The 22,408-nt window shown below is 40.1% G+C and overlaps 2 protein-coding genes across 2 annotated transcripts in view; one reads left to right on the forward strand and one right to left on the reverse strand.

Moving 5' to 3' along the window:
* Nucleotides 1–20,733, reverse strand: part of vps8 (VPS8 subunit of CORVET complex) — a gene marked incomplete in the record, with an annotated part of 65,536 nt that extends 44,803 nt beyond the window's left edge. The window contains 8 exon segments of the mRNA XM_051076442.1: nucleotides 138–224; nucleotides 2,296–2,420; nucleotides 11,988–12,042; nucleotides 12,771–12,803; nucleotides 13,023–13,119; nucleotides 13,315–13,445; nucleotides 16,386–16,454; nucleotides 20,577–20,733. Coding sequence (XP_050932399.1) covers nucleotides 138–224; nucleotides 2,296–2,420; nucleotides 11,988–12,042; nucleotides 12,771–12,803; nucleotides 13,023–13,119; nucleotides 13,315–13,445; nucleotides 16,386–16,454; nucleotides 20,577–20,648 — 669 coding nt within the window.
* Nucleotides 7,822–11,970, forward strand: LOC108894841 (DELTA-sagatoxin-Srs1a-like). The gene is made up of 3 exons (XM_018693460.2): nucleotides 7,822–7,965; nucleotides 9,172–9,278; nucleotides 10,100–11,970. Exons 2-3 carry the CDS (start codon nucleotides 9,211–9,213, stop codon nucleotides 10,524–10,526), a joined length of 495 nt encoding a protein of 164 aa, XP_018548976.1. The 5' UTR covers nucleotides 7,822–7,965; nucleotides 9,172–9,210; the 3' UTR covers nucleotides 10,527–11,970.
* Nucleotides 20,734–22,408: the final 1,675 nt, after the last annotated feature.

Genomic DNA, 22,408 nt, shown 5'->3' on the forward strand with positions numbered 1-22,408 from the left:
TAATCAGTGATCCAACCCACATAACACCAGGACCATTATGTTTTTATTTATTCTGTATGACACAGTAAGTTTGTTTTTGTTGTTTGGGAAAGGTCTTTTTAGAGCAGAGAGTGTTGACTGTTGCCACTACACCGTACCTTCACATGCAGTATAGCTGTTCCTGGAGGGTGGGCATCAGTGATAGTTCTCAGAAGTTTCCCATTGGCTAGATCCCACATTGTAATCTAATCATGCAGACAGACAGACAAAGAAAGGCTGCTCAGGATGTAAAGTTAACACAACAATGGTAATCAATCAATTTCAGTCACTTAAATAAATACTGCTGTTGACTGTGTTTGCATATTTAGTTGATGATTTTTTACACATACAGAATTATATCACTGCTGCAAATACTGTGAGGAAAAGCATGAGTCTGTTGAATTTCCATTTACTGGCCAAGGAAATGTTGAGTGGAGCTTTGCTTCACAATAAATATATATTTTTGCACATACATACATACATTAAAGATGAAAAACTCAATATACATAAAGGTGTTGAGCTGTAAAGACTAAAGTGAATACCAACATTCTACTGTATCAACTGACCACCCTCTACCACCTCGGGGTAATCCAGTGCTTTTAATGCCCAAAACAAAACCTGGCACCTGATAAAAACAGTTAGAGGAAATCAAACGAAGTGGCAGAGCAAAAAATGGGTCAAATCATTTATGATTGAAGTGCTGTAACATATGTATCTCGATATATGCCAGAAGGGACATGCCACTACATAATACTCTTCCTGATATTACCTCCCATCAGCAGGTGCCTCTTAAAACTGGGAGAGCAGGTAGATAGCCTGAAGCAGTGTATCGCAGGACTGTATGGTTATGGCCAAAATTATCATCACAATATTGAGATCATGATTTTTTTTAATCACAATTATTCACTGGCTTTAAGGACACTTTTATTGCATGTTCAGATTTAAATAAACAGGGCACTGCTTTCACTTCCATGTTGTGCCACTTTCCTGCTAATGTGTACATCTTTGCATCAAAATAAGACCGGTCCGTAATAACAGTGCATCCTCCAGAATTAAAATATAAATAAAACTGTACCAAACCTTTCTGATCAAAATTAAAACAACAGTGCACTGCTGTTCAGTGTCAGGGATTCAGCGAGGTAAAGCTGGAAATATTATTCTTCTTGGCCTTCATTTCAGTCATTCCACTGCAGTTTATGGTGTTTTTTCACATGGTTGAACAAATTATTTGTTTTGCTTTACAACACAGACACAATCTCGTGTACTCTTTGCATATGATTTGTTCTTGTCTAACATCAATCTGCACTAAATCCTTAACACTTCCAAACACCAGATGATGATCAGTTTCCAGGGCCTAGCTCTTCTCCTCTGCTCAAGGCATTTGATTTTTGACCACTTGCTCTCTGTTGTTACTCTTCTACTCTGACCTGCTGGGTGGGTGCACAGTGGCAGGTAGCTGGTTGTTTAGGAGGCACTTGGTTTGATATGGAGATGAGTTTAAAATGTCAGTTTTGCAGTCGATCACGTTCATTTATTTGTGGAAAGCCAAAATTGTGAATGACATTAATATTCGATTAATTGTGTAGCCATAATGTACTTCTGCACAATATGAGTATTTTTGAAGGGGGTGGCAGCCAATTTTGAATCAGGTATGGTTTTTGCTTGTTATAGACACTGTCTCTGAACTCTTTGGTCAAACCTCTTACTTGCACATGAGGTACATGACAGACAACATAACCAAAAAGAAAAAATAATAAATTGCACAAAAGAGCCATATAAAGAAACTTAACCTGCCCAACTTTGTGTTCTTTAGTTCCATTTATCCAGGCTCTGGTGTAGCCATTTAAAAAACAAGTGTAAAGATGGATAATGTCATGTACATAACAAGTGCATACAGCATACAGTAAGTTTTCATGTTAAATAATTTCTTGAAAAAACCATATGCGCAGTAGCGTATTGTCACAAGCTACACTACACTAGCATTTCATTGTCAAACTAAGAGAAGTATCAGTTATCTGGACAACAACCTAAGATTTTCAGTTAAAGCAATCAACCCTCTCAGAGCACCACTGATCCCCATCAGGACAGCCTGCTACAGAACAACACATACTGCATTCAAACCATCAGCACATACCCTGTTAAATTTTAACCAGCTGCTGTTAGGCTCGTCAGTGTCCTGTCTCCACCCTGTCAAGTTTTTTTTTCAACTCTAATCAAAGCTAAGTCAACAAGCCTGTGATTGCGTATTTGCGTGTCTGAATATATTGCATACAGTACCTGTCCTTTGGCAAACCCACAGAGAAGTCGTGAACAATCCTGGTTGATGCTGAGGGCAGAGACAGCTCCAAACTCTGCCCCAGTTGTCTTGGTACCCAGACAGAGTCGCAGGGCCTGGTTGGTATCTGGAGAGGAAGATGAAGAGGAAAATTAATTGCTGAAACAGTGGTACAGACCTAGAAAAGGTGTGGATTTTAAAATGAATTCAAAAAAAGAGAGAGAAACTTTTTTCCCAGTCCTCAGACTTAACAGTGGAAAAACAGAATCAAACAGCACATCAGTACCAAAAACACAACACACTGGAACCAAATGAAAAAACTGCTAATTGCAAATAACCCAATCAAACAACAAAGCATGCACCAAAGCAGCGCAGCCAAAAAAAAGGTTATGAGCAGTGACGTCTCAGAGCCAGTCAGGTTGAACATAAAATGAACAATATCAAGCATGAGTGAACCATCTGACAGTGATGTTCATACCTTTTCCTGCCCAGGCATCGTTATGTCAGCAATATAAAGAGACATGGATCAGCACTGCTGAAACCTCAGCCCCGGTCAAACCCCAAACAACATCACAGTAAGAGCTGAAACTCAATCATTTTATATCTGTCAAGACCAGCAGCTCTTTGCATATTTTCATGTTTTCCACAGGAAATTACAATAACACTATAAAACTTTGATATATTATTCATATATTCATATATTTCGGAAAACATTTAACCATTCTGAAGACTCTTTAAGAAGCTTTTTCACAAAACAAAGCCAAACTATAAAATTAACAGTTATGTTAAGAGACCATGGGCTGGACCAACGAGTGGCCAGGGGTGGTCACTAACCTTGGCTAATAAAAGTTGCCAGGAATAAAGAACATTTTTTAACTTGGTCACAAAATTCACAGTATAAAATATATATATATATATATTTTTTTGTTTTGTTATATTTATTTGCATTAGGACATTCTGAATGACTGTATTTTCCTAGGAACTTTAATTAGTGATGGACCCAGAGATAAGGATGAGGCTCTATCATCCACAGTTCAGCATTCAGCAAGTAAAGGTAAATCTAGTACAATATGTACCGGATCTAGTTTATGTTATTGCTTAATCATAATCAATTAATACCTGTAATATGTGTGCTTAAACATATTGTTTTGAAAGACAATGCAAAAAAAGGAAAAAACTAGAAAACTACTGGGCTGTCGATGAAACTGTTGCCTTGTGGACCCTTTAACCAATCAGATTTCGAGCTGGAGAGACCAGGGGCCATCTAGCAGGCCTAACATGACGTTGCCATTTTCATGTTATTTGATTGGACAGCCAGAGAGCATACTGGTCAGAGCTAGCAAACCGCATACTCTATAGCTACCGGTGCAAGCTAAAACATTAACAAACAGACAAACAGTATAGATTTAATTGATGTTTTTTAAACCGACAACAGCTGAAGGAGGAGGACTCTGTGACTCAGTGACTCTGTTACAGAGGTTATCTGTGCATCTCGGTTCCAACAATAACTCCTTTTCTATGGAGGCTAACGCTGAAAGTCGAGTCTGCCCACTCGCATAAGTTTTAGTTCATTAGTTACATGACATGTCTGTCTGCGATGCAAAGATCTGTTATACTGTGTTTCTGTATATTGTGGATGGTTTCTATAGCCATGACATCATAATGACAGTATTAAGAGGTGGGTTAATTCGGGTAGGACACCAGTGAAGGCCTAGGTGTGAAATGCACGTCCTGCCGCTGCTAAGAATACCATTTCACGGCTGTATGTCAATTTGCAATTAGTATGTGACTTCATGGGTTATGGCTAACAATGTGTTTTATGCGGTCACAGTGACCCCGACCCTGACCACCAAAATTTATCAATTTCATCTTTTAGTCCAAGTGAATATTTTTACCAAATTTGAAGGGATTCCCTGCAGGCGTTCCTAAGGTATCGCAAGTATCAGTATTCAGGCCAAAAACCTGTTCTGCAAAGGTACAGTGATCTTGACCTTTGATCACCAATTTAATCAGTTTATCCTTGAATCCAAGTGAATGTTGGTACCAAATTTAAGAGATTCCCTCAAAGCATTACTGAGATATTGTGTTCACGAGAATGGGACAGACGGACAACCTGAAAATATACTGCCTATGGCTGCATGAAAACAATAATTTAACTAAATGTCTAACTTTTTGACACAATAACAAAATATTTTATTGTGTGACCAGACACGTCACCTGCCAGATCACAAAGATGTGCACCAACAGAGGTGTCCATGTTTTTTCGGTTGGAGTGCCAGTGACAGAGGTGGCTCCACATTCTTCAGGTCCCAACCAGGCTTATCACCAATGAGATTAACAAGGAAAGCCTCAACAAACATGATGGTCAAGTGTATTACTAAGATATGAGACCCAGCTGTAATTCACTACATTTAATAATAATAATAAATAATAATTAATAATTATCATAATAATTAATTAATTAATCACCTTCCTTCCCATAGCCATCTTGCAACCATCTTGCTATGTCAGAGCCAGCAATGGGATGGTTGACAGAGTGAAAGGACTTTTAAATCAGCACTCTCCAGAGGCTCAAAGGACAACACTGACAGTGCATCTAAAACTGTGGGCAATACCACAAAGGAACTAAAGGCTTATACACAGGGTGCAGCCAGCAGGCCCTCTCTATTATAAACCTTCTTATCATCAAGGAATGCTGACCAATGGGCCCATTACCAAAACCCACACGACAGGCTGAGATAGCAGCCAAATAGACCTTTGTGGAAAAGGCCTTACCATCGTCCAGTAAATCCTGCAGGAGGTATAATACTTTCAGAACAGAGCACTGGAGGAAATAATGTCCCCAGTTTCACACCATTTCTAAAACACACCCCACTTGCCATCATACAATGGGCATGTAGATGGTGCCCTTGCACTCGGAACAGTTTCAATCACTGTCAGGGGCAAACCCCAGTTATATTCAAAGTCAGCCAAATGCTCAGGGGTGTGGATAAAAATCTGCCCGTGCAGCTGTGACACTAAGTTCTTGCGCAGTGGCCAAGGTTTACCATGAAGAGTCACATAACTCCATATCCATGGTCTGCTGGCCAAAGCAGGGCTATCAGAATCACACACAGTCGCTGCTCCCTCACTCTGATCAGTACCAGAGCAATAAGCATCCAGTCCCAATGGGGCTGACGTCATATGTACAGGAGGACACCCAGAGCTGGAAATCCCACATACTCAGCAACCCCTGAGGAATGACGGAAATCACCAAAGGCCATGAGCCCTGTCAGATGCAGACAGGCTGTCAGCAAGACTGAGTTCCCCCTCTGAAACAGAGAGTTGTTGGCAAAATATTTCCACTCAATCTTGAGGCAGAAATGCTCAAAATGAAACTGTTTTTTTTTTTTTTCCTTTCTACGACCTGAGGCTTGAACAGGGTTCAGAGCTGCTTCAACACACTTGCTGAATACCCTTGGGCAAATGACAGCTCAAATGGCGGAGTATGACACATACTGTATATTGTTATGCAGATCTACTGATGGGAACCAATTCCCTGGCTGAATTGAGCAGAACAGGACATGTGTGTGCAATCTGAATTTGCACAAGTCAACACTCAGGTTGAACTGTGCATGTGGCGCCAGTCTTTTCGCTTTGACAACTAAGGTGCCCAGGGCACCGTCTTGGAGCAACACAGGAGGAAAGTGTGCCTTTCCACAACAGTACACGGAATGAATATGGTGGGTCATTACACAGCTCTGAATGGGACACTGTCCAAAATTTTTCTCCTGTATGGGTGGTAGGAAGATGCTGATCTGTTACAGAGAGGCTCAGAGCAGGAATCTCTTTGAGTCTCTCCAAGTTTCCACTAACCACAGCTCCTAAGTCGATTGTCTCTTCTTTTCCTCCAGCAAGCAGAAGGAGCAGTTCAATGCGGCAGGGGCATGGGTTGGCAGCCACTCTGGTACCACTCTGGTACCTTGAATCTAGCTAGGGCCCTCTCGCTGCCCTAGCTGAAAATCCTGGGTGGGATGGCAGTGGCTGACCAGATGCCGCCTTCAGTGAGAGGCAGAGGTCAAATGCCTCCCCGTTCTTCTTTCCTCAGGTTGCTAGTCTACTGCATGGAGGTAACAGTGTCTCCAGACAATCCCTTAACCTGTGACAGGTCAAATGAGGAATCCATGATGACCTGCTTATCCTGGTCCAGCAGGCTGAAAAGATTAAGCCAGCCCTGAAACGCACCTCTAGACACACCTCTAGGATGAGATCCATGATGACACATATTTCATCCCCAATGGTCAGACTCACAGAACTTATCCAAAAGGTGACTCATCTCCTGGAACAGCTCTGCCTGATAAGATGTCAGCAGAGTAAGAACATTTAGATTTTTAATTGAGTGGACTGCTTATTTGCAAACGTTTTTGTACCTGGTACATTTAATGAAAAATAATATTTCATTGGTCGATGTTCCAACTCTAACTTTGTAAAGCTGTAAAAAAAATTATGTAAACATATTTAAGTAAACACACAAGAGAATTTTCTAGACTCAACCCTATGAGAGCCAAGATATGTGATGTAAAATAAATAAATAAGGACAAAGAAAAAGGAGGGAAAAAATCTACAACTTCCCCTATTTTACAGAAAACAGGGATTTTTTTGGCTTGTATAAAGTTGTTTTGTTTTCTCATATCAAAGCAGAGCGGTGAGTCAGTTTTTATTTATTTGGCAGTTGAGAGCTCGGGCACATTCTCTATTCCAATTCAAGCAATGATAATGCCTCTGTAAATACTACACATATAACTGATGTGACTGTGTTTTACACAACCTAATGCCTTTACACAATGCCCTATTACCTCTCATTATTATTGCTGCAACTCCTTTTGCCACTTAAACTGCGACATTACTACAACTGTCTCCAACTTAACTCTTATTTCATTTCAAATTACTTAAACAAAACCAAATTTTATCTCTTTAGAAGTTCACTGATTGAATTCAGTACGCTGACATCCATCCACAGATCAAATCAACTTTATCATTTTAATATACACTAATGTTTGTGCTTCTGCACATGGTAGATACTGTATTTTTTGAACAGTGATTGTGTAATCGCCAATTCACTGTGTGCATGGCCCTGTACTATAGAATTGCTGATGTTTTTGTTGGCTTGATTTTGTTTTGTTTTGTTTCTTTCCAAAAGGGGGGCATCTGACTGCAACTACTGTTCACTTAGCACCAGTTGCATTTCATGGACAATGAATTTGATCTATATATTGCTCCTCCTCATACTCTCTTTTGTAGTGTAACCCTGTGAACATGGCAGATCCTGAAGTCCTTCTTGTCCTGTCGACACGCCCTGTACAAATAATGGATACCCATTTTAAAGGTTCAAATAAAGAAAAAAGTTCAAACAAAAGCATGGGTCGACGTAATCAGTTTAATCCAATCCTGCCATGGTGATAAGGCAGTGACGAGGTCCGGGAACACCGGTGAGTGGGGAGCTGATACAGGGCAGGAGATAAGGAGGGAGTCAACTGGTACCATAAGATCCTGATTACCTAAGTCAATAAAAACCCACTGTGAGAGCAGCTCATTTACAATGTGACTTCACTACCACATCCTGAACCTGGACCAACAATCTGTCAGCTCAAATAACTGCTTCTAGATATTTTAACTCGGCAAAGCACTAAAAGGTAAGTACTCCTATATTCACATATTCTATTCTGCCTTTTAAGACAGTAGACATTAATGATTCTAGCTCATCTTTACTTGTGTGGGCTGCTTTGTTTCATTACTAGTTCTGTGCAATTTTTCTACACCACTCCTCATCAGTCTACTGGTAATTTGGTCATCTATTTTTAGATTTTTTTTGTAGTCTTCTATTTTTCACATTTAGTCAAGTTGATAATTTTTATTTGGAGTCCATTTTTACCCTGGACATCAACAATTTTAGTGTAGTCTCTGTCATTCCTGAATTAATTCAGTAGATCAGCATTAGCTTTTGCTGTATAATAAAAGGCAAAGACTGCACCAAACAAGCCCAGAAAAATGACAACTAATGATTACAATGATACAGTTACTTTTAAGGAAAAAAAACCTTGTTTACTGTGCGTTCATTATTTCTGTCCACGGAAACAGCTGGTCCAAATAGCAACCTATTCTCTTCTGCCAAGCCAGGCTGTTGCTATCATTTATTTTTCAGTCGCCTTCTCACTTGGCTAAGCTCCTAAAGCTGTGTTGCGCTGCTAGCTCCAGGCACCAGCACTGTTAGCGGTGCATTAAGGTCAAGGTGCTACTAGGAAGCTGACTCAAACTCAGAACCATGGATTAATGTGATTGAAAAAAATAATAATAATAATAATAATTCTCTTTTTTTTCTAATTAAAGTTTATTTCATTAACAATATTATACAGAAATGTAGTCAGTTATTGTTTCATCTCATCAGTGGCTCATCTTCAAAAGATGGCTGTAAATAGTTTTCATTAATGAAATGAATACTGCATTAGTCAATTATTGTACTTAGGGGAAAAAAGACAAAGTTCTCAGACAAAATGTTCCAGAATATAGTGAAACTGGATCACCTAAAGGCTGCTGGTGTAGTGCAGTTATTCAGCTAAAGGGGTGGACATCATTACTGACATTGGACTTGTCAAACAAGTAATAATATTAAAATACAAATTCCAGATAAATGAGTCATTGCCAGTGCCCAGCATGGTATATGCCGGGTCACTGCTGGTGGCATAACCTTGCTCAGCAGAACACAGCCATCATTACTTGGTATTAGTTCTATCTGTGCTCTGACAAACATTTACATCAGTCACCAAAACACAGTTCACTGTCCCTCTCCTTCAGAGGTGCTGAATTAATTGAAATGATTCTGTCTTGTCTCTGGTTCACAGCCAGCCTCTCCCCCTGCCACTGCTGAACACCTCATCACAATGCCTCATCGCAACTGCTCTGTTGAGATTAACAACACCTCTAGCTGCTACATTCTGGCCAACCCAAGGTAATGTATTGCTTTTTTACTTGTCTTTTTCTGAAGGTAGTGAGAGTGCTGACTTAGACAGGTCTTCAAGCTGTAGAGGTAAAATTTGGTAGGAAGCAGCCACAAATACTTCTTTGTCCTGCTTTTTTATTTAGTCAGTAACCACAATTGAATAAGGCCCAGATAAAGTTAAATGGCCATTTCTTTTCAGATTTACTTTTGTAGTGGTATGTATGTTTTATTATATGTTGTGCATACACACAACACACAGACTTTTAACCAAGCATATTTACCTCCTTGCTGTATCTTGCTGGGACAGCTTGGTGGCCTACATGTTAAAGTCAATCTGAATACTCACATGCCCATATGTTCACTAGAAGAGGTACTGGTTACTGTAATTGTACCTGCTGTTCATAATGGCCACGAAGAGATCCATTCTCAGGGCTATTTTAATGATGGAGGACACATCCCTTCTTCTATAGAAGGATGCATTGGAACTTGACTGGCCTGTAAGACCCCATCACCTCTGAAATGAACCAGAATGCAACTAGCTGTCCTCACTAAGGCTCTTGTAACTAAATGAAATGACATGTTATCATACCACATATGGGTGGGCTGAATTGCTCAGCATACTTTTGGCCATGCTGTGCATTATAATAGGTATGTCACATTACTGCAGTACTGTTATGCACTTGAGAAAACTGACTGTTTTGACTCCTTCTGGGTTCACATTCACATACTTGTAAGAGGACACAAAAAACTGTGAATGTAAAATTTAAGGTCTGGTTTGGAAAAGAAGATTCCTGTAAGCCCTGTCTGAATCATTGCGTGTCTGTGTTCAGGGTGTTCACTGAGAGTGGCTGCTGTGAGGTCCCTCTGCCACCCATGGTGGGTCCCTGCTCCGCTGCCACTGCACTGTTCAACAAGACCACCGGTGCTGCAACCGGTGCAGTTGGTGTCTTCACCTACGACCTTTTCAATGCTGACCTGAATGACTACAGCCACATCATGGCTGTAATGTTCTCCGTGCCCTACGACCGAAATCTCTACTCCAACTGGTTCGCTGTGGGGATCTTTGACAGAGGAAATGACTGCGACTACAATTTGTATGATATTATGTATAATGGAAGTGAAAACAATTTTGTAAGAGCAAAAGCTGATGGCTCCTGCATTTCTTATGAGGGAGATTATGTTATTGTCAGTGCCTCCATGTCAGACTCAGGTGAAGCTGTCCTGAGGGTGGATGTCAATGACACTGGCATGTATTAAGTCAAAAGAACGAAGATCCAACTGTTGTTATGTAAGCCATATCAGATGATCACAGTAACTTTAATAAAATATCACATAAGTTGTGTGCATTAACCAAAAATACTTACAATATGTGTGGAAATGACTGTACACTAGAAATTGGCTTTAATAAGCTGATGCCTCACAAATAAAAAACAAGACTGGTATGTATGCGTCAAGTCATGTCCTCTTTGCATTTGTCCATTATTGATGAAATTCAGCCATGTAGAAATTGTATTTGTCTAAAATTCTTACAATCAGAGTTAATGCAGATTTCTTTCAGCTGATTAGACCTTTAGTGTGTTCTGTGAGACCCAGATGATGCAGAGCTGTTTCTGGACATTTTTTAATATTAATATTTATATTAATTAAAATTCATTAACTTGGTTTAGGTCTAGCTCCACAATAACAAAACATAATCTGCCTCACAGCTTTCTTTAGAGGAACTCCTACAATGTTTGGACAATGTCCAAGCATTTGACAGAGGATGTGAGCATGGATCCTGCTGTAGCAGGAACATCTGGATGGGATCTGGATTAGACTCTCCACAACCCCAACTTTAAAAAAGTTTTACACTAAATGTGATGCAACATGATGGAACAGGACAATTGTCTGAGATGACTGATCTGAATTTCATGAAGTGGTTTGACAATGTCATCACCTTGACCCTGTAGGGAGGCTTGTGTCCTGCATGAATTACACAGGAAGTCTGTTTTAGGTGTGTGTGAGAAGGACAGACACTAGAGGGCAGAACAGTATTTTGCACAGGTTGTGGTCAATATGAGTGTGTGAATGATGTGGCGAGAGAGATTTTTAAATAGTGAGTTTATAAATACTTACCTTTGCCTCCTCATAATTTACACACAATTTAATTATCTAATTGGTATTATGTTACACTGAAGAGGGCAAACAGCCAGGTGTGTGGCTTTGAGACAAGTCAGATATGTATGTAGGAATGGGAACTTGTCAAATCCAGGAGTTTCATTCAGAATCAAAGCTGTAATCACTGACAGTAGTAAGTCTAACTGCTATGTGAACACAAACTGTAAGTAGTCATTTCATTTATCATTAAATATGCATAATGAAACCATTTCTGACCTGCTGTCCTGTAGTTTCAGTATTAAAGATGATTCTGTTGCACATAGAAATGCTCACCACTGATACTGCTAAACAGCAAACAGCTCAACCAATCATGGTTGACTAAGCCAGCTCTAAGACACAGTATGGTGTCTTAAACTCTAATCCATCATGAATCCCCAATAAAGTATCTTTAATTCAATTTATAACAGCAGCCCATGATAACTTATTTTAATGCAATATAACTGGTAACTACACTTAATGAGCTTATGCTGTGTTTTCTTTGCACTGTAAAATGTTTTAAATGGGAAAATATCCTTTCCATCACTGTGTGCATATACAGAGGGTAATCAAGTTTAGACTCACCAAACACCAGAGCCAGGCCATGAGACGTTCCCACAGCAATTACACCTGACACTGTCTGAGCACACACACAAAAAAATGCAGCTTAGGATTGATTCGAGGAAGTCAGGAAAAGCCAGAGAAATCCCAGAAACCAATGTCAAACTCTCCTTCCAAAGGCTCATACAATCAAAGATCTCCAACACAGACACACCTGTGGGTGATACTAGATAATACCACTTTCTCTAAAGTTTTTTGCAGTGGCAGTATTCTCAATGCACTACATTTTCATAAACTGTGACAGCCTCTTGCAGATGTGCGCACTCTTACATTGTCTGTTGGTTTCTCTCTTACATCTGTCTTTCTATTTGAGCAGGTGAGAAAATAAGTGAGTCATTGCTGAGGCAGCTTTGAAAAATATCTTTAACCTTGCTTTCTGCTGTTCATTGTTGTGTCTCATAAACAGCTCTACAGTATTGTTTGTAGTTGATGGAAATTATCATAGTGATTCAAATAAATGCAAAAACCTTCAATGTGGGGCACCCAGACAGCGTGATGGTTATGGCCCATACCTGTAATGTCCCCTGGATAGATTTCCTGTCTGCATGTTACTATCACGTTGATGACGACAAAATACCAAAAGCAGCACTTTCACCTTCAACTAATTTCCCATGTTACCCATATAAAGCCACTTTTGAAATTATGAAATTGCTAAAAATGCATCATGAGGGCATATACAGAAGGTACACATGGTCAGCAATTTGGTGTTACCAAATTTGATTAATAGCTGAACAAACTAGTACTCACTATAGCAGTTGGCAGTCCAGCATCCACTTTGTCCTGAGTAAAAGATGTAACAAAATATACGTTTATTATGCTTGAATATAATCTGAAACAAAGGAACAAGTCTGAAGGCAGAAATAAAGCAAAACTTCTGTAACAAATCATCCAAATGGTTTTGCAACCAAAACTTCAACAGAACTAGAGCAGAAAGATGGAGTTACTATAACTGATGACTATCTAAACACAGGTGTGTGCGTGTGTGTGTGTGTGTCTCACAGCAGCAGAGACGATCTGTGCAGAGATGCCCTTCAGCAGGCTGTGCCGAAGAACAGACCCATGAACTGTTGCATTCAGATCCACGGTCCTCTTTTTTCTTCACACATACATGTCCCCACGGGCAAACATGCACACAGATCAAACACAGAGAGAGAGAAGAAATTTTCCATTTTATTACCATGTACAGTGAGGCACACAGCAAAATAATACTTTAGGTTGTTAAGTACAGCTGCTCAAGTGCTGGACTCAAGTACAAGTTTGTGTATATGTGTGAGTGTGTGTGTATTGATACCGTTTGAGGTGTGCTGGGTCTCCACTGTCAGAGCTGGCCAGAGAGGATGTGTCACAGGAGTGAGCATCCATGTTGTCTGTGCTTAGTACGCAGGTGTCCTCCAACACAAATGGTTCCTCCTCATCCTCTAGCTGTGGACACACATGAAAACAAAACACACACACTTCAGCTCATAGGCATAGTGCTGCCGAAGCACACCAGAAGTAAGGAAGGACGTAAAATATTCGCAGTTCATATAACCCATTTAATTCATGTACATTAAGCTTTTGAAGATCCAATCATCACTAAAATGGAGTGGTAAAAGTTCACATTTACATTTGTTAACATTCCACCTTCAAAGTTGTTGGTAGCCTTTGAGAAGCACAGTGAATTACATTATTTTTTCATTAACTACTTAAGATGAAAAAACAGCAAAACATCTTTTCATTCATTATTTACTCCTCTAACAGGTTCTTTATTCATGATGCATTTGCAAAGAAACCTTAGAAAATCAGCTTTTTAAACTTGAACAGCTTGTACTTCATCCACAATACCTGCAGGAAATGAAAGCTTGCTTGGCTACATTTTACATTTATTAGAGGAGCTTGAGCTTGACCTCTGCTGTACTGCAGCTTTTTCCTCAGAGGGGATATTTCAAAGCAGCTTCCTTTGCTAGGCACCATTGAGTGAATTAAATAATTCAAACCAAAATCTGTTTGTTTGCCTATATTGCCTAAAGCCACACCAATTACAACCTACTACACCCATGGTATTATCAGTGTAATATTCTCCACATGATGAACCTATTCTTGAAGTCAGTCTAACATTTGATCATGTTCAGTTACGGTTGACTAATGTATGTTAACCATCATTGGAACAGCAGTTACATAAACAAGCCACAACTTAATCACAGGTGTGAACATGTGCATGTGCATCATAGGTGTGCTCTGGTACTCAAAGAGCAATACACCTCTGTCTCAGCTTGATGCCACTGTAACTGCTAAGAGACACTAAGCAGTTTGTATCAGTCCATCTCTTGTCCCACTCACAGTGCTTTGACACTGGAATTCTGCTACGGTTCCATTACAGAGCCTAGAGATCTGCTGACCTTCATCTTGGTTCTTCTGACTGCAACATTGAGTGTCTGCTCTCTACAGACAGGACTTCATTTCAAAAAGATAAAGGGCAAAAACATCACATCCAGGTGTGGAGTAACTGTACTGATTTTGATTGCATAGACTGGTCCATGTTTTAGTGGTACTGACTTCTGACCATGATGGTGTGTAGCTACAGTGCATATTGTTTTGTGTGGATAGTGTGAGTTCCAGAAGGGTTTTTCCTGTAACCAAATAATGGGTCTCCAAGGAAATGAAAGGGTTGCTCTGGGAACAAAGTTTTCTTTTAGAAGAGGAGATGCTGTAACTTGGAAGGAAGTTCACACAGAAACTGAACAGAACCAACTTGTCGATGACAGGTCTACACAACAAGTGCAACTTTATTGTGTTACAGCATTAGTTTTAAGAAGAAGTGAGAACAGTGAAGGAAATAAAGTCCTGTCTCAAATACAGACCAGGTTCTGTCTGTAGCTGAAATAAGGGCACCTGTTGACAATTCTACTTCTTGTTACTTCCAGGCTGGACTACTGTAATTCATTATTATCAGGCTGCCCCAACAACTCTCTAAAGACTCTGCAGCTGATTCAAAATGCTGCAGCACCATTACTGACAGGAACTAGGAAAAGAGACCATATTTCTCCTGTGTTAGCCTCTCTACATTGGCTCCCAGTCAAATCCAGAGTAGAATTCAAAATCCTCCTCCTCACATACAAAGCCCTTAATGGTCAGGCTCCATCTTACCCTAAAGATCTCATAGTCCCCTACAATCCCACCAGGACTCTGTGCTCCCAGAATGCTGGTTTACTGGTGGTTCCCAGAGTTTCCAACAGTAGAATGAGAGGCAGAGCCTTCAGTTATCAGGCTCCTCTACTGTGGAACCTTCTCCCAGTCTGTCTGTCTGTCTGTCTTTCAAATACATGTTACTTACTCTATATCTTCCCTTTCCTGTAGTATTGTGCTCTTCCGTCTCTGTCTCCTCTTCTGTCTCTTTTTGAAGGTATTTCTGCCTCTGGAGCTGTAGAGTCTGATCTTTCCCTCTCTCTCTCCTTCTTAACCCAACCAGTTGAGGCAGATGGCCGCCCACCCTGAATCCGGTTCTGCTCAAGGTTTCTGCCTCTTAAAAGGAAGTTTTTTCTCTCCACTGTCTCCTAGTGCTGCTCATGGTGGGATTTGTTGGGTCTCTCTCTGTAGTTATAATAATCTAAAGAGTGTGGTCTAGACCTGCTCTATATGAAAAGTGCCTTGAGATGACTTCTGTTGTGATTCGGCGCTATATAAATAAAATTGTGAAATGTGAAAGTGAATTCTACTGTTTGACAATTCACAGTTTACATGTGTATTAACAAGGGTGTTTTTTGGCTTCACTAAGCCTAATAATGGGGATTCTGGATAACAAAGATAGATACTATATACAGTTGTATGCAAAAGTTTGTGGCATCTAGGACGGTCCACAGCACCCTGATCTACCCACAGTTTTACAGTGATGTTCATGTCAGGAGACTGTAGCAGCCATTCCAAAAGCTTCAGCTTGTGTTTCTTGAAGCAGTTCATGGTGGATTTTGAGGTCTGCTCTGGATCATTGTTCTGACTGACTGCAGGACATTTGCATCTAGAATTTGCTGATATTCAGTGGAATCCATTCTTCCCTCTTTCCTGGCCACTGGCTGTCATACAACCCCAAAGCAGAATCTTTCCACTCCATGCTGAAGACTTGCCAAGGTGTTCTGTTGGTCAAATGTTGGTAAGGTAAGGTCTAATAACTAGAACCTGATCGTCAGTCAGTTGCGTAGAGGAGCAACTGTTGAGTGTTACCACAAGGTCTGGGTCAGAGAATTGAAAAAATCTAAACTAAAAGTAGGGCAGCTTCTCAAAGCTGACTAAAACTACTTTGTTATGAGGTTGTCAGTATACTGTTGGCAGTGTCTGATGCAGTAGGTACAGTGTAGTGTAGCAGTCAAAGAGTAACATGTACTTGACCTCATTGAGGATGCTCTCCAGTGTGGGAGGTGTGTCCACTTGGGGAATGTCAAACTCCTTATCATCGATCTGAGAACAGAAGTAAAACGAAAACAGAGAGTTAAGAAAGCAGTATTTGTTTCTCTGTGCTTCCTTTGTTATGTGCATATCTCAATCTCCTTCATGTGTCCTACTGGCAGGGTGTCCTCCATGTGAGTTACCCCAAGTTAACACGAGAAACTGCTCACCACCACTATGCAGGTGCTCCTAAAGTGATCATCCTCCTAGTATAGACTGACTGAAGACTTCCAACAGAAATTCAAACTAACTGACTGGTTACCAATCAATGGTATTTGAAAGCAGCAAATGAGCTTTTCCTGAGCTGAGCAGAGCTGTGAAGCTCAGAAGTTAAGATTAATCCAAGGTTCTCTCATGTTCACCTTGCAGAAGCTTTGGTGTAGTTCATGTGACATTATTTCCACTGAGCACATGTCAAAATTTGCCTTAATCTACTCCCTTTTTCCAGAGAAAAGACTTAAGTCCTCTTTTACTTTTTAAACTTAAGTATGAAAAAAGTTCAACCTGTAAAAATCTAAAAATCTAAATAAAATATAGTGACTGCAGATTTTCAAACATATATAACTAAATGTAGATCATCCTTATATTCTCCTTTCTGTGAAATAAGGAAAATGAACATGACCTAACATATTCAAAAAGTAACAAAGAAGAACTGCTTCCATATGCATCTTCAGATCCATCTTATCTGAAAGCATTTCTACAGACGTCCACACTTCTTAGAGTTCATACTGTCAGCTCTCCATGGTACTGAGGATGAGTACATTTGAAAGTAACATGGTGAATAAATGCATCCATTACAAAGCAAACATGAAGCTAATAACACACAGACTCTTTTATAAACCCTGACAATTACATTATGGAGCTGTGGCTTCATTTACAATCAACAGCCAGAGCTTACAAATTACTGATGAAAAATGAGAAGAGTTAAGATAATATTTGCAGTATAAACCAAACAAACCTTTACATCAAATTAACGCAAACAAAGAGAAAATGAACTTATATGACAACTTTAAAAATCCCAAAAATCATGTGAAAGCTTGGCATTTCCCACTGAATGACATTTCCTGTTCCAGTTACTAGTCCCCTACAAGGATGTGATGCTCCCTTGGCTTGACTGGGTTTCTATACAACAGGAAAGCAAAGTGAACAGCTTTGTTAATTGTTCTGTTGAAGATTTGCAGAAACTGCAGACAGCACCTGTCACCTGCAGCTCTTCATCTAAACAACTCACTACAGCTGTTGCTGCTTTTCCATTCCTGCACTGTTTTATTCAAAAGTGATCAGCTGACATCAAGATTCCAAAAAATTCCTTGAACAGCAAAAAAATTTGATTTACAAGAGCAGAAACTTCACAAGGCAGACAGCCCTAGCCTAATACAGTAGGAGCAGATGAGAAAACTGCAGGGCAGCCATCAGAGTGTTAGACGAAGGACAGGAGTGTAGCTTGAAAAGTACAGATACCCAAACATAACACCATATAAAACCACGTGCAGATGACTAATTATTATCTCTCAAGCATGTTGAATAACTATAATTATCACCACCTCTTGTACATTTGGATGAGGTGGCTTTCATTCACTGTCACGTGGCATCTAACAATATTAGTTAGTTTAACCAACTGCCAACAAAACCAACAACAGTTTCAAATTATTTCTCACTTTTTATTTGGACACATGTTCCTATTAAATTGTCCACCCCTTTACAACAGTGAGCTTAGGCTAAATAACTGAAACCCCTCTCTGCATAAAGCAATACAGTTCAGCAGCACCACAAACTACAAGTGTTCCTAATAAACTGTTGGTATATGCATCTCTGTTGTAGCTAAACCATAAATCTGCAAAAATCTAAATCTGCATTCCCTCTTTATTTTCCTGGCTATATGTAAATGAGGGTCAGTCCTCCGCCACACCAGGAGGCGATGTGCACCTGAGCTGATGGTATCTGACAAAACCACCAGAAGAAGAACTTCTGACCTTTAGCAGTTTATAACAGTAACAGTTCAGCTAGCGTTAGCTAAACAACTTAACGATAACCAACACATGAGAAAATACAAGCAAGACAAAAGTTGCTTTGTCTTCACAGGTTCTCATATACACAGAGATCATGCAGTGGTTGAACTGAACAGCGATCAGATTAACATTATCACAGCTGAGTATTTGATTGTATTCATGGAAACATCCATCCATCAGCTATACTGCTGATTTTTGAGGGTCATGAGGGGCTGTAGCCAATCCTAGCTGACACCCTTAAGAGCTTGTCAGTCCACACAAGAAAAACATTCGTGAATGTTTTGTACACAAGCGTGAACGCTTGTGTACAAACAGCCAGAGCCATTTTTCTAGTTGCTAATGAGACAAAACAACTCCTTTCACTGTCACGCCTCTACACAGGTGTTTTTATTTGTTCTGGCTCATGGTGGAGCTGTACAGAACTATGTTAGATCTTACATGATGTCTGAAAACTCCATAGACCAATATGAACAATACAGGTGTAACTTATCTCATCATGATATGTTTAACAAGAGAGCAAAGGAGATGTCAATCAAGCACAGTCTCTTAACACCCACTCAGAGCAACCAATTCCAGTGCAGCACCTATACCATTCTCCTACCCACTCTCTGTTTGCATGTTTGTGAGGAGGGTGAGCCACATTAAGTGTCATTCCAAACCAATTACAAGCCACACACACCCAAAGAAGTGCAGCACCACATTTGACCTGGGGATGGATTAAATGCCACATATCTACGTGTTCCATGTGGTTACTTCCAAATGACAGATAAAAAGCTGCCTTATCTCAAACATTTGAGACTATTTTTGGGCACACATGATGGAATTAGAGGTTACATTGTGTTTTGGAGCTGACACACCACTGTGTACCCAAGAACAGTACATGTGTTTTTTAAATGTGACTTTCGCCTGTGTTGTACAGCTTCAGGGACTATGAGAAATAAGGATCTAATCAAATTAAGAATAGCAAATGAAAATATATTCAACTACAGAAGAAATGCAGCCAAAGAAGCATGGGGGTAAGTTTTTACTTATTCATTTTTTCTTTTCACAAGCTTGCTATTCCATGAATGTGCCATGTCATTACGCATACACCTACATCGTTGCCAGTGCTGCGAGTAAGATTATCTCTTAGATAAATATTTATTTAAGTACAATAATCTTTCTATATTTTGGGGAACAGTAGCAATTTCACTGTTTCCATCAGAGAAAGGTGAGGGTGTTCTAAAGCTTGCAAGTCTATGTATACCCTTTCCCCAATTAAGAGACCCTTCACCAGTGAAAACACCTGTGGTGCTGGCCTGTCGACCACAGAGGTTTTTGGGAAATGCTGTCCTAGTCATTTAGCACCTTTGGTTGACTCAAACTGTGGAATTCGTACTGATAATAGCACCTGCAAGTACCAATTTAAAAAGTTACATCCCATGTATAATATCCTCCAAATATCTAGGAAACGACGGCCATGAATCAGTTTACTGCTGCGGAATGTAGTAGGTGATACACAAAGGGAAGTAGCGGAGCCTGAACGCACCACGGACAGCACTGAAACTACCTTTACTTTTAAGTTTCTGAAAATTACTGGAAGTAAAACAGCGTATTAATTCACAGTCCGAGGCGCTGTACCAACATTTCTTATTTCAATAAACCCTGTTTTGACAGCGCCGAGCTGCATAGTGAGTAGGTACTTCATCACGTGATAATGTTCAGACTTTGGGACGATCTGTTCATAGATGTATTGAAAGCTCCACAGTGATGGTTTCATTTAAAACCAGAGTCTGTGGCTTTTCATTTCTCACAATTAAATCTGATAGCAGAGAAATGTCTCTTTAAAATTCCACTCAGTCTTCCTTAAACATCCATGCTAACAACGGGCAGCTTCGACAATCAGACGTGCGCAGACGGGCCTCATCTGGGGTGTCGAGATAATGTTGGGTTCGTTATTAAACGTGTTCTCCTTGGACCACAGGAGAAAGTATCCTGTAAGACCATGATCTAACGCAGCGGCTGTACAGAACCACTTGGTGGAAGGAAAACAACGCCGGGAAAACAGACTGCTGCGACAGCACAGAGTTCATTCTCCCCGACTCCTCCACCGCCAACACATTAGAATAAGTAGAGAATCTCTCACCGCGTCCACCTCCATCAGGTTGAGCTGGGAGGAAGCAGAGAGCAGACTGCGGGCGTCCGGAGACTCCGACATCTCTGGGTCTACATGAACAGACAGAATCTCCTGTGTCCGTCCGCGGTGCCTATGACAGGAACTACATTCATTACAGCTTCCGCTTGAATTTCAGAATAAAGTTTGCATACCGCAAAACATACTGTATGTTTTGCAAAATAAAAAAGAACGTATGTATTGTAAATATATTGATGATATCACGATGGTAATAATAGTACCCAAAAGAAAACTTACGACAGTCCTAATAGATGGCAAACTTGTAAAATAGTAAAACGTTTAATCACATTTCAGTGATTTTTTGAGAATAAAGGGCACACAGTTCTCCAAGAACACCTGTAAATTTCAAACACTGTTGTTCATTGCACTGTTTTACATTGCCACCCTAACAACTAGAATATAGTTTTGCACGAATTTCATGACAGGCCTTCAACTAAAATTGTATATAGCATGAATGCATATCCTATTTTATTTTTTTATGTAATCTTGTTTTATTTTACTTTTGTCTTTATACTTATCTTTTATGTTACTGATACTTCTGCTATAGAGACATCAACAGTCGGGAACAAATTCCTTGTGTGTGTCAACATACATGGCCAATAAAAACCGATTCTGACTCTGATTCTGAATAGCTCTCTGCTGTCTGCTTCTGATTAATGCCATTGCAAATGGTAACAGGAGTAATAAGTCTGTGTTTTAGTACTGCTGTCAGGTCAAAGTTCAAATCCCAGCAGACCACCACAAAGAAAAAAACTGATTAATGCTTGTGTGACAACCATGTGAGGAATCAAGTGACAAAAATGGTAAATCATGGGTTTAAAACAATGTCAGATGAGATTGGTAGGCTGTGGTATATCAGATAGGTGATAGCTGTGTGGAGTCTAATTCTATTAGGAGCATCACATCTGTTAAATGAGGGATGTACATGTGCTATCCAGTAGCTATCTGTGGGATGCACCAGAACAAGTCAGATACATGGAGGCCCCACCCTGCAACCCACTGGACCCAAAGGATCCGCTGCCAATGTCCTGGTGCCAGACACCACAGGACACCCTTAGAGGTCTCCCATGTCCATGTCCTGAAGGGTCAGAGTTGTTTTGGCAACATGATACAATATTAGGCAGGTCCCACAGATGCTGGATCTGATTGGGATCTGGGGAGTTTGGAGGCCAGATCAAAACCTTGGACTCTTTGTGGTGTTCCTTGAGACTTTTCTGAGCAGTTTTTGTAGTGTGGTGGGAGTACTGACCTGCTGGGGGAGGCCCCTGCCTTGTTACGACAATATTCATCCATCAATTCAGATGAATGTCAGGGCTCAAGGTTTCCCAACAGAACACTGGATTGTAATGAAATTATCAGTGTTATTCATTTCTGTTGTCATTGGTTTTAATGTTGTGGCTGATCAGTGTAGGGCAGGTATTACAATATCAGAGTTCACAAAGCATCAACATGAACATACAGTTATAGAGTCCATAGAGAAGTCACTCATAGCCAAGAAAGACCTCCACACCCACATCCAACGACAGACAATATGAACTAGCTGCAGAGTAAAAGTCACACAGAAGAGAGATGAATGTTCATGGCAAAACACCTGCAGGAAGTGTTAGGTTTCATCAACAGAACCATAACAATGAGAGAAAGAACAGCAAAGCAGAAGTGACCATAAACAAGTAGCGAGGGAGAACAGTATGTGTTTAAAGAGAAACTCAGAGCAACAGTGATGTATCATGACTGTTGATGAAATTCATGCTGTGTAAAATGTACATTGTACTTATATTAGCATT

Source organism: Lates calcarifer, linkage group LG16_LG22, assembly GCF_001640805.2.
Source record: "Lates calcarifer isolate ASB-BC8 linkage group LG16_LG22, TLL_Latcal_v3, whole genome shotgun sequence".
Lineage (NCBI taxonomy): Eukaryota > Metazoa > Chordata > Actinopteri > Centropomidae > Lates > Lates calcarifer.